At 31.6% G+C, this 12,334-nt stretch overlaps 2 protein-coding genes across 2 annotated transcripts; both read left to right on the top strand.

Moving 5' to 3' along the window:
• The first annotated feature begins 2,343 nt into the window (after window positions 1-2,343).
• Window positions 2,344-5,757, top strand: LOC139089509 (girdin). The gene is made up of 5 exons (XM_070639064.1): window positions 2,344-2,445; window positions 2,519-2,759; window positions 3,657-3,737; window positions 3,810-4,460; window positions 5,524-5,757. The coding sequence occupies exons 1-5, from the start codon at window positions 2,366-2,368 to the stop codon at window positions 5,755-5,757; spliced, it is 1,287 nt and encodes a 428-aa protein (XP_070495165.1). The 5' UTR covers window positions 2,344-2,365.
• A 3,475-nt stretch (window positions 5,758-9,232) lies between these two features.
• LOC139089508 (fatty acyl-CoA reductase wat-like) lies at window positions 9,233-11,700 on the top strand. The gene is made up of 6 exons (XM_070639063.1): window positions 9,233-9,352; window positions 9,428-9,806; window positions 9,867-10,053; window positions 10,169-10,303; window positions 11,125-11,508; window positions 11,583-11,700. The coding sequence occupies exons 1-6, from the start codon at window positions 9,233-9,235 to the stop codon at window positions 11,698-11,700; spliced, it is 1,323 nt and encodes a 440-aa protein (XP_070495164.1).
• The last annotated feature ends 634 nt before the right edge of the window (window positions 11,701-12,334 follow it).

Genomic DNA, 12,334 nt, shown 5'->3' with positions numbered 1-12,334 from the left:
ATCGCGAAATTGCAGAAAAAGAAGAAAAGAGAAATTTAATGAGGTAAGTAAAAATGCTACTTTTTCTCGTCTATTTAAAGTCGTGGTAGAAAAATGTTCAGATTTCTTCAACTTTTCGTTAAATGTTTCCGGGTAATTAAACAAGTCGTGCACTCAAAAAGCAGGAGTATGAGATGGATAAAGATAAGAAGTATAAGACATGCTTTCATAAAAGACATCATTTCATAGACACAGTGATGAAAATAAATAAAAAAATGAGCGAGTTGAGGAACACACATTCAACACATGTTGCTATGAGAAACATACAGCGCTAACAAGGATGAATTAAGAGGACTCAATGAAATATGAGTTTGCCGCTTGAGCATAAATCATAATTTGTACGTTTCTCCTACGATATATGATGCACGAGAGAGAGAATAGTATAAATATAATTCCTTTTTTCTTCATCATCATCATTCCTTACTACTTGTTCTAGTGCAAGAGAGCTTGTTACTTACAACGTTGTAGCTGAGTAATTGATATTAATATTTGAGAAAATGTTTAATTTTACTTACAGAAGTGTAAGTATTAAATACACAAACTAGCTCCATTCACATGATTATGTAGCATGTTAATGCATCCTTTTTCAAATATAATAAATGTTGAATGTGTATATTTTGGAGATATGTATGGGAACGAGAGTTTGAGAATTAAAAGGATTTTGTCAGGATTAATTATCAAATGTTTTAAAATTTAGGTAGGGATTTGAAACTGACACGAATGTTTGTCTACATTGAGAATATCTGGCACTTAAAAATAATATTAATTATGGAAAGAATTATGCTGAAGATGTTCTTACATGTTTCAATTTAATTATCTTAATTATCACGATAATGTTTTTTTGAATTTGTTTAACAACATAAAATAAAAACTTCAAATGCTTACTGTTTTGAATTTTAAATTTTCAAAAATCTTCAAATTTTTTTCAAAACTTAAAATTTTCAAAAATTTCAAAACTTTTTTAAAATTTTTCAATAGTTTTAAAACTTGAAAAAGATTCTTAAATCTTAAATTTCAAAAATTTCAAAACTTATATTTTTAAAAATTCAAATTTAAATTTTCAAAACAAATCTTAAAACTTTCAAAAATTTCAAATCTTAAATTTCAAAAAATTCAAATCTTAAATTTTCAAAAATTTTAAAATTCAAATTTTCAAAATTTTAACATTTCAAAGATTTCAAAACTTAAATTTCCAAAAATTTCAAAACTTTTGAATTTCGAAATACTGCAAAATGGCTGAAACAAAACACACAAAAATATTGCATAACTTTTATATCAAAATCTGAAATTCAAACAATTCAATTTTGATACTTTGGAGCTTTCCTCATTCGCAATTGAAGCAATTTCCTGAGAAACACCTAAACGAGAAAAGTTATGAAAATATAAATATTTCCTCAAGGGCGAAATTTTCATCGAATTTAACAAAAAACAGCACATTCGAATGTGGAACCTGTAAAAATATTGAAATATACACTCAAAAATCGATTATTAATCTTCCAAATGTGTTTAAAATTTAATTTATTCCTTCATAATTCACCAGAATCAAATTATCATCTAAAAATTGAAATTCAATTTGCATCCCGTCCATGTAAACATTTTTGCATTTATTAAAATGAAAAATATCTGCAAATATTCACTCATTTTATCGTAATTGCTTCCTTCTCGGATATGCACTCGGTAAGTAAATCCAACATGATGTCCATTTTAACATTTAAAATAGAATTTTCATTTTCTAATTTTTTATTTTCCCTCACCAATTTTACAACATCATCAAATCCTTCTTGCTGACTCTTCTTTATGCTTATCCACTCTCCGTCAACAAATTGAAGCTCCCTTTCATTACTCAACTTTATTTTAATATTCTTAAAATCGTCTATATCCTCATTATATTTGGGAACTGAATTTAATCTTAATTCTCTCTGTTTCGGATGCTTGAAAGTAAACTTCCGCTGCGGAAATATTGGCATATTTAATTTAAATTGGATTTTATTCCTCAGCACAGAAAAAAATATTTTTTAATCAGAATTTTTATGAACAAAAAAATTCGGCGCTCAAAACAAATGAAATTTTTTTTGCCATAGCAACCGTTGCTTTGGGTTATGACGGCACATACAAAAATAATAATAAAAAAAGCGAAAACAAAATAATTTTTTTTTCATATTTTTCAGTACTTCCCCCTTTTTTTTATACTGCATTGCATTTTATATATATTTTTTGTGAACTGTATGTAGATTGTTCCGTACTTATGGTTATATCCGCATTTATAAAGTCTGATTAATTCTAATTTATTTAAGCGTGAATTTCGTTTTAAGTGAATAAGGAAAGAATGACGGAGAAAGTTGAAAATAAATCATTGGATCAAGATGCAATTACGGGATGTGAAGAGAATCCAGACAACAGTATTCGGTATGTTCATCTATATTCATTTGTGTCATTCAATCTACTAATTTTATTGTTATCATCAATTTGGATTTTCTAGGGAAGTTTTTAACTTAATGAATAACTATGAAGCTTTAGTCATTGAAATACAGGATGAAGCGAGAAAGTTTCAAGAAGATAATCGAAAGTTACGAAGAGATCTTGAGAATGTTGTTGCTGAGAATGTAAGACTTAGAAATCAAGTTCCTGATGATCCTATAGCTGAATTTAGAAGTACATATATTGAAGTAGCTGATAAAATATTCAATAATATGAGGAATCAGCTTATGCTGTGTTATAAGGTAAATATGCATAAAGGAGAATTTTTGGCTTGAGTGGCAGATTGAAGTGATGTTGATGTTTTTGTTGAAGAATAAGACTTAGAGTGTAGGAAGATTTGTGCTCTGAGAATTTGGAAAGCTCAGCTTATCAGAGAATCACTGGCTAAAACTTGATTGAAATGATTTGAGCATGGCCATGGATCAATATCTCGTGTATATCTTAAGTTAGAACACTCAAACTATGCTTTGTGATGTATTATTGTGGCTGTTGCAGCGTTGAATGGTTAAGGTCGGGCTGCTTACCTTAGAGCTAAGAGGATTCCATTTTGAAAGAATTTCTATTGAAGTTCGAACTCTTTTGTGACATAAAAGCAGATTTTTGCTATCCTTTTGATTGTCCTGCCTACTTTTAAGGTTCTAGAAGAAAAAACACACTTTTCTTCAACACAGCCCGAGTGGGACTCGAACCCACATCATACGATTTCTGGTCGCATGCTCCTACCACTGAGCTACCAGATGTTGTTAGACAGTTTGGCACAAAGCACACTTAAACCTTCTTTCTCTATCCAGTTCTCAATACACAGCTATTTTATTGGATACACAGCTTAAATCCAACAGTTGATTCTCTTCATCCTCAAATTCTAGTAATGATGAATTAAAGTACCACACAAAGTAATTAGCTTTATTATGTATAATACCATGTTCATAAGCTTGTAATAAATAATTTGCCAACTCAACTTCAATAAACTACAAAAGCAAGCATTGCTATCAATTTAATAACATTCAATTTCCATTCATCAACTGCTTAGAGCATCAAAATGTTGATACAAATTAAATCCATAAATTAAAATTCATTTTTCTCAACTCATCTATGTGCACATTACGCAATATCCTGTAACATGATCATAAATACCCAAGGAAAAGGAAATGTATGAGAATTTATGGCAGAAGACTGCATCCGTATTGGAGCATGAAATTCCAAAGAACTCAATGGCAAAGGTAATTTCCTTTCATATTTTCTATATAACATGTATCACAATAAAAACAGGATATAAATCATCATTTTCATAGATTAAAAATGAATATGATATGGAAGTGAGGCAACTGAAAATGAAATTGAATGAATGTCATGAGGAGAATAAGAAGAAAACGGAAATAAATGCGACTTTACAAAAGAATTTTAAAATTTTGATGAAAAAATTGGAATGCATCCAAACAGAAAATATGGAATTAAAAGACAGCAATAATCAGCTTTTAGAGAAAATAAAGAACCTTGAGATAGAAAAGGACGATACTGAACGACTGCTTGACGAGTCGAATGAACTCAACAAACAACAAATGCAAAAATCAACAGAATCATTTTTAAAGATGCAGGAAACGATTAAAGTTGCCGAGGGTGCCATGGCGGAAGTTGAGCAGCTTATGGAAGAGAAACGACTGCTCGAAGAAGAGCATGACAATTTGGCACGAACAATTGGCTCGGTAATGAAGGAAGCATCTGAAAAAGTCGACAAGACTATAGAAGACATGCGAAAACAGCATAAAGTTGAAATGGAATATTCTCAAATTGAAATTGAACGTCTGAAACAGGAGGTGGAACATGAAAAACTCAAAACAACATCTGCAATGCACCAAGTCAAGATGCTTGAAGAGAAATTGCATTCTATTGAAATGACAAATTCGTATCTCGGCGAGGATTTGAAAGTTGCTGTGAAAACACTTGTAAGTATCGCGACGGCATGTATGATTTGAATATGTAGTTGTTTATTCAAAGTGACACATGATTGATTTAGGATGGAATGTAAAGTTGATTGTGGGTTAGTTCTGAGATTGATTTGTCAATAATGGTTGTTTGGTACAATAGAGTTGTCGTAGTAGTGCTTGATGTGGCACTGATGACAAGAAGTTAGAAATGCATGGACGCATCCTGTCAATGCAGTGAACATGAAGTCTATTGTCAAACTCAGGGACAAAAAACCCCCTGCATATGCTATTGCTCCTACTTTATTTACTTTGTTGGCTGTACATACCAACCATGCTCTATGACCTCCCTGACACCCTCAGTACCGAAACCTCTTGAAGCTGACTTTATCATGTGACTTGCCATCTATCAATACTAGTGCAATACTTTCTACTGAGCGTGCCGCTCGGAAATGATTAATTGGAATTGCTTTGTAAGAGTAAAAGCTTTATTTCACAGTATGTTGCCATGGTCAGATAGATTGTTGCTGAGAGAAAAAATATATAGACTATTCAGCAACAACTGGGTGTTCAAGTTAGTTACTCTTTGTGACTATGGATATTCACTTGAAATTACATGATATTAAGTAAGGGATGGTTTGAAGATTTAAATTACTTTAAGGAAAGTAGGAAGGTAGGATGGCTAGGTTTGACTAGGTTTAGCTGACTTTGATCTTTGATAAAATTATCAAGCATATTCCCCGGGAAGCACATTGTGTAAATCCGGCATCATGCCGACTTGACTAGGGACTGAGGTCAAATTTCATCGAATCTATCCTGGAAGCAGCATCACGCTGACCTGGAGCTGGATTTTCAGCCATTTCTACGAAGTGTGCTTTCTGGGTTAGTTGCTACAAAGGTATATCCAACATTAAAAGTCTAAAGCGTAAGCAAATCTTCCAAGAAATATTCTAATCTCAAGGAACTTAATTAATTTCTCACATGCTGTGCCAGTTCCTTTGTACATGAATCAATGAACTCATACTTATGGAACTTCCAATGTAAATAGACATTTAATTAATTTGTAATTCACTTGAATTTTCAGGCCGATACTGACAAGGAATTGAAGAAAATTAAATCTGTGATGTCTGATGAGAAGGAAGCAAAGCAACTCTGTCAATATGAAGTGGAGAAATTACGTGCAATAATAGAAAATAACAAGAAGAATAAAGAGAAATGGAAAGTTGTTATTGTTGAATTAACAAAGACTCTCGAGGAGAAAATTAAGAACTTGATTCTGGAAAATCATGACCTGAAAACATCAAGAAGGACGTTTTGACTGTGTTCATTTACTAGCTTTTACACATATGGATATATTTTGTTGATATTGAATAGAAAAAAAGGTTTTGTAAAAGAACTAAACGAGTTTCCTTTTGTGAATCTAAATTTAAATCCTTTTCTCATATTTCTGAGTAGTTCATATTTCATATTTTTTTTAACAACTATATATGCTTCATGATGTTACTGATGATGATGTTTAAGGGAAGATGTAATAAACTATGAAAAGGAATATGCAAATATGATATATTCTTCATAAGAAAGTAAGATTCAAAAAGTTGGGATGTAGGTGTAGAAAAAGTTTGAATTGAGATGACGCATATGGTTTTACAACATTCAAGGTCTTGCCATGTTATGGATAGGGAGAAGTTGGAGAAAATCTTAAAATAACTTTTGTATATGATAAAGTCATTGTGGATAAATTTAACATTCTTGGAATATTAATTGAGATTTTATGATTCATTATGATGGATGTAAGGTGCATCATTGTCAGCTACACAAATCTTACTTGAGTACCAACTAGTGCATATCAATGTAAGAAAATCTCATGACTTCATTTAATAACTGCATAACTTCTAAATTAAAACATTTCAATGAATGAAAACTTTGTTGGAACTAAAAACATCCTGAGCAAATCTTGAGAGAATCTATCCCGAGGGACACAAATGAAGAAGGCTCCGCCAAGTTTTATTACCTAGCAACAAACAGCAGTGAACCTTCCTTTTTGTTGAAATCAACCATCATGCTGTCATTAGGGCTACTTTACGACTTACTGTTAACATTCCTGTCCTGATTCAGACAGAGTTGTTTGGATAGGATTGTCATCTATTCTGCCAGGTGCATGTTCCGACAAAGAGCTCGGTCGATAGCGGTTTATTTAGTGGTAACAGGGAATATGTATCACGAAAAGGTTTGCACTTGACATTTGGTCAGTTTCGTACTCAGACTTTTACCAGTTTCCGGATGTTCGAGATTAGTAACATCAAATGGAAGCTTCCTGATGTATCGCTCGGGTATAATTTACTAAAAGTCAGAAGAATTTCAATGGAATCTAATTTTAGACTCAATGGCACTCTTGTTTCCTTCAAAACTCTTAAAAGCTTTCCTTATCCTCAAACTATGCAAAAAGTTTTCTTAGTAAATAAATTGTGGTCTTCTCAGTTTACATCCAGCTATTAACAGCAACAACATGTAACCTAGACAAAATGGAAATCATCTTGCACAAAATACATCCTTTATAAACATTTTGCATTGTGTAATTTGATATGATACTAGAACTTGCATGCTGTATGATTATGCAATGTAACTCTCATTCATCATACCTTACAATAACTAAAATTTATGTGAAAAGAAAACTTTTGAGATGTTTAATTAAAGATCAATGCTTTAAAGTACAATTTTGATGCTTACTTCTGTTTAAACTTTAAAGGAATCAATAGTTTTCAAAAGAAAATCTTTCTCGAGACTGAATATAGTTCAGATTACATACTTATCGTAAAAGTAGAGTACATGCTGAAACTACCAAGTAAAATTCAAGTGCAAAAAAGAATTTGAGCTGTACATATTGTGCTGTAAAGTTATATTCAATGTTCAAAGAATAAGTTTCCTTAATGCAAAATATTTCCTTGTTCATTTTTAACTCAAACTTTATATTCCTTACTCGAGTACATTAGTGCATTTCTTGTTTGAAGATTTAAAGTTGTACATTACATGCTCTGTACTTCCCCTTTTCATGAAGCAACACATTTTTGAGTGTCTTTTTATTTTTGCTTTGAAAAAATATTGAGTATCGTATGTAGGTTTTAATTATTTAATAATTTCGTGGGATGGTTCGATTGAAAAGTTTTAAAATCGATACTGTATGGGGAAATATGTGGAAATGTGATAAATTTCTCATTTGGGGTTGTGTGACAGTAATGTGATGTTTATTTGCACAACCTCATTTTTTGGACATAGTGGATGATAGCAGCACGTGTGTGGTTGCATGACAAGTATGACCCTAAGTAGAACTTGTTAGTTTTTTGAATTTTAAACTATCCATAAACTCAAAAATTTAATTGGCCACTGCTTCATATAATTGCTTTCCCGAGTAGCACATGTCAGCTACTTAATTTACTTTAGTTCACTGGCCGAACAGATCAGCTGTATTCCATAGCCCTTTGCCAATTGCCAGTATCAAATGCTTCACTATCTATATCAACAGCCTCCTTCCAAAAAGGCAAATCGATCTAAATTTCACATTTACATGGTGGACTGACTTGCTACCGAATTTGAGTCGAATAAAGCACAAGGTTAGTTTAAAGCCGGTCTGGAGCCGGATTGTTAATCATCTAAATGATTTGTGCTATTCGGGCTTCTTCCAGTAAGTATTGTCGGAGCTATTTTACGCACCACTAACTTCATGCTTCAACCGCACAGCTAACTATTTTAAAAATGTAAAACAAATATTAAACATATCGTAGTAAGCACTTGAGCTCGTAACATCACTCACAAACTGTGTCTTTGATGGAAACTTCTTTTACTTTAACATAATTTAATTTTAGTTTCAAAGGAGAAGTCATTCAAAGAGGTTCGTAACTTGACATCATCATCATCATCAGCGACGACATGTATGATAACAGAATGAGTAAGTGCTACTTATTAATTCAATTAGTTCATCTCAAGTATGTTATGTAGAGGATATATAGAGAGTTATGAATGTCATTTACATAGATTTCAATCCACTTGAAACATTCTACAAGGACTCAATTATTTTGATAACGGGAGGCAATGGATTCATTGGTAAAGTGCTAATTGAAAAGTTGTTACGATGCTTTGATGTGGAGAAAATTTATCTGTTCATACGGAGTAAAGATAACGAGAGTGTCGAGAGGAGAATGGAAAAATTTTTAAATGAAACTGTGAGTTTTTCACTCTTGTGGTTATTTGTGCTGTGCTAATAGACTGCTGTTAAAGGATTTAAGTTAATATTTTGCATGAAAAAGAAGTCATAGAAATGATTCAGGAAGCTCAATTGGAAAATCACAAACGGTTAATATTCAAATTTAACAAAAAAAAACGGTCAAAAACATTCAAAAACAATGAAAATTCAAATGTTACAAAAATGGACAAAAAAACATTCAGAAACATTGAAAATTCAATTGTTTCAAAAACATTCAAAATCATTGAAAATTCAAATTTTACAGAAATGGACAAAAACTTTCAAAAACATTGAAAATTCAAGTGTTACTGAAATGGACAAAAACATTGAAAATTCAAATTTTACAAAACCGTAAAAATTCAAATCTTAAAAAACCGTTAAACTGTAAAATATTAATATCCATCTAAAAAAATCAATTTTCCTATCCTAAAAACATTTTTTTACCTCCGCATCTCCTTATTTCCTGCTGACACAGCACAAATATCGACAAACGCAACAAAAAAAAAAATATTCTCTAAAAATTTAATATTCATTTTTATTGGGGTAGATATTTGACATGTTACGTGAGACTAATCCAGCTGTGCTTCGTAAAATTATTCCCATTGAGGTAGATTACAATACTTATGATTTGAATATAGATCGTCAGACCCTCGAACGTCTTCATGGAGAAGTTCAGGTAAGCAAGCACATCCAATAAGAGAAAAGTTGTATCCAAATATTCATTTTAACACAAATTTTTATGACAATTTAGATAGTCTTTAATGTAGTCGCATCTGTTAAATTCAATGAATCACTGAACGACGCCATTCAGATTAATTTTTTGGGTACAAAGAAGATTGTCAGGCTCGCCTTAGGCATCAAAAAATTAAAATCCTTTGTTCATGTATCAACTCTATATTCAAATTGCAATCGACAGGATATTGATGAGAAAATCTACGATCATATACTGAGTTATAATGAATTGATTCCTGTTGCTAAGGTTATTCACAACTTGAAGGGCAGAGTGAATGCAGAGCAATTTTTATTTCAAAATCTCCCAAACACGTACACGCTTACAAAGCATTTTGCTGAAAAACTCGTTTATCATCAGACATTTTCCATGCCATCAGGAATTTTTAGGCCTGGAGTTGGTAAGGACTTAATATCTTTTTTGAACTTTTTTTATCATCATCATATTTTTATGTTTATAGTGACACCGAGTTACAAAGACTTTCCTGGTTATACTGACAATATTAATGGACCAACGGGTGTAGTCGTGTCGACTGTACAAGGTCATATTCATTGTATTTATGGAGATGTCACAAAACGTGCAAATCTCATGCCTGTAGATTATTGTATCAATGCCCTCATAGCTACAGCATGGGATATTCATGAGAAGTATGATAATTTCCACATTAACCCTCATTATTCACTCATTTTCACATTATCATTTTCCATTTCCAACAAAAAATTTATATATGACATCAATCTACTCCATACTCTATGAATGTAGCTATCAAGAGCGTTTAAGGACCTGCTCAAACATTCCCATTTACAATCACATGTTTAATGAAAATAATTTGAAGTGGAAGGAATTAATGGATTTAGTGCCATTGGGCTTTCATGAGCCACTCCAAAATTCTATATGGTAATTTTTTATCCTTTATTCTCATTTAATTATTTTTTTTTGTAAAAGGATCAAAGGGAAGTCCTTGTGTAATTGAATTACTTTGTATGGGGTTGTTCATGTGTGATGTCAATTGTTTATGTGGAGACATGTGGTTGAGGCTTCCATGAGTTCTTCGTTTGTTAACGTGATTCTTTGCCATTCACATAGGAAAACTTGAGTATCCTCCTTATTTAAGCTTCTATTTGTAAACATACCTGAAGTTGACTGCGAATGATAAATTGACTCAAAATTTTGAATTTCGAATAACCGTTACAAATATTCCTTTTTATATTGACATCCTCATATATTCAGGTCATGGATCAAAATTAATCTATATGGCCATCGAAGTAAGTAAGGAAAGTAAGTAGGTTGACATCATATTTGAACAACGCCCACGCGAGTGTGACTTTCAAAAAGAGGTTGCTTTGATGAATTTTCGTGCCCTTTTTTATTTAACAAATTAAATTACAAATTGCTGACCATTTTTACAAAGGATGAACATTGTTGCCGGCAGAAAGTTTTTTAAATTTCTACAAAATTCCATTATCACGGATTAATGCAGTGGTTGGTAACCTGTGTTCCGTGACACATAAGTGTACTTTTTGAAAATGTCATGAACCGTATAACGTGTAAGGTTTTGGTCGAGGGTTACCGCGAAGGCCTTGGTGGTACCTCGTTGCAAGATTGTGCCGCGGAAGCTGAAAGGTTGTCCACCACTGGATTAAAGAATGCAAACAATTCTCAAAGAAAACAGTCATTACAGAATCATGATAATAACACATGTTATGTGTACTTTTCAGGTATTATTCGTATTTCATTGTGCGATCGAAGATTATGTTCAAAATATTACATTTCACTTATCACACCATTCCGGCATTTATTATGGATATATTAGCATTCATGATTGGTAAAGAGATGATTTATCGTCGTTTGAATGCAAAAACGGAAAAAATTCTTATTATTATGTCGTTTTTTGGTTTACGTGAATGGAATTTTGGTAATCGTAACATCCAAATGCTGGTGGAGAAAACAAAGAATTTCAGCTATCAACGTGGCAGTTTCGATTTTGACATGCGAAAGATAAATTGGACGGAATATTTTCGCCATTACATTCCCGGAATAAAAAGACATTATTTCAAGGAAAATACGAATAATGTGAAGAGGCTTGCAGCATATTACCAATGGTACATGTCATAACTTTTATTTATTATCTTTTGAGAATCTGTTTAGTCATTTTCATCTTGGTTGTAATTTTCAGGTTGAAGAGGATTCATGTTACATTCAAGTATCTTGTTTACTTTCTGTGTTCGAGGAAAATTCTCAAAATTTTCTTGGCAATTATGGGAAAGAATTTTGTAAAGTATTGCGTTAAGTAGGTCGTGCTGGAGAAAAAATGGAAATCAATACCGAGAAAATTGAATTACTTTTCATGCTTTAAAATTCAAGTTTTACAAAATCTTTAAAATTTAAATTTTAAAAAATCGTTAAAATTCAAATTTAAGAAAACTGTAAAATTCAAATTTTACAAAACCGTTGAAACTCAATCCTTAAAAACTCATTTTTCTTGTATAGTTGTCAACTAAATACAAACTTACAATGTATCCTTCATGTAATCACATGCACGTAATTTCCATTGCTTCAGCACATACCTTATTTATTAAGAATTTTTTCATGTAAAACAATCGGATAGAATTTAAATAAATTTTAATGAAAAGAAATTCATGCGAAGCATTTCAATTACATTTCACATATCAAGTAAATGCTGATTAAATATTTCCTTATATATGTATTTCCATTATTTCATTCACATATGAAAATTGTATTGAGGATTTGATACAGAATAAGAATTTCTATACTCATTATTATACAATCATGATGAGGATTATTAAAAAATTTCTTTCATAGCTTCACAAAGGATAAAGAAGAAAATTATAAAGTCTTCTTAAACTTCTTGAATATTATCAGACCTGACTTAAAGTTTATTTTCGTTCATTTTAATAGCAAAAAAAA

The sequence above is a fragment of the Chironomus tepperi genome, unplaced genomic scaffold, assembly GCF_022539635.2.
Source record: "Chironomus tepperi strain 1889 unplaced genomic scaffold, CSIRO-AGI_Ctep_v1 contig_177, whole genome shotgun sequence".
Taxonomy (NCBI): domain Eukaryota; kingdom Metazoa; phylum Arthropoda; class Insecta; order Diptera; family Chironomidae; genus Chironomus; species Chironomus tepperi.
This window is presented reverse-complemented; position numbering and strand designations above follow the sequence as displayed.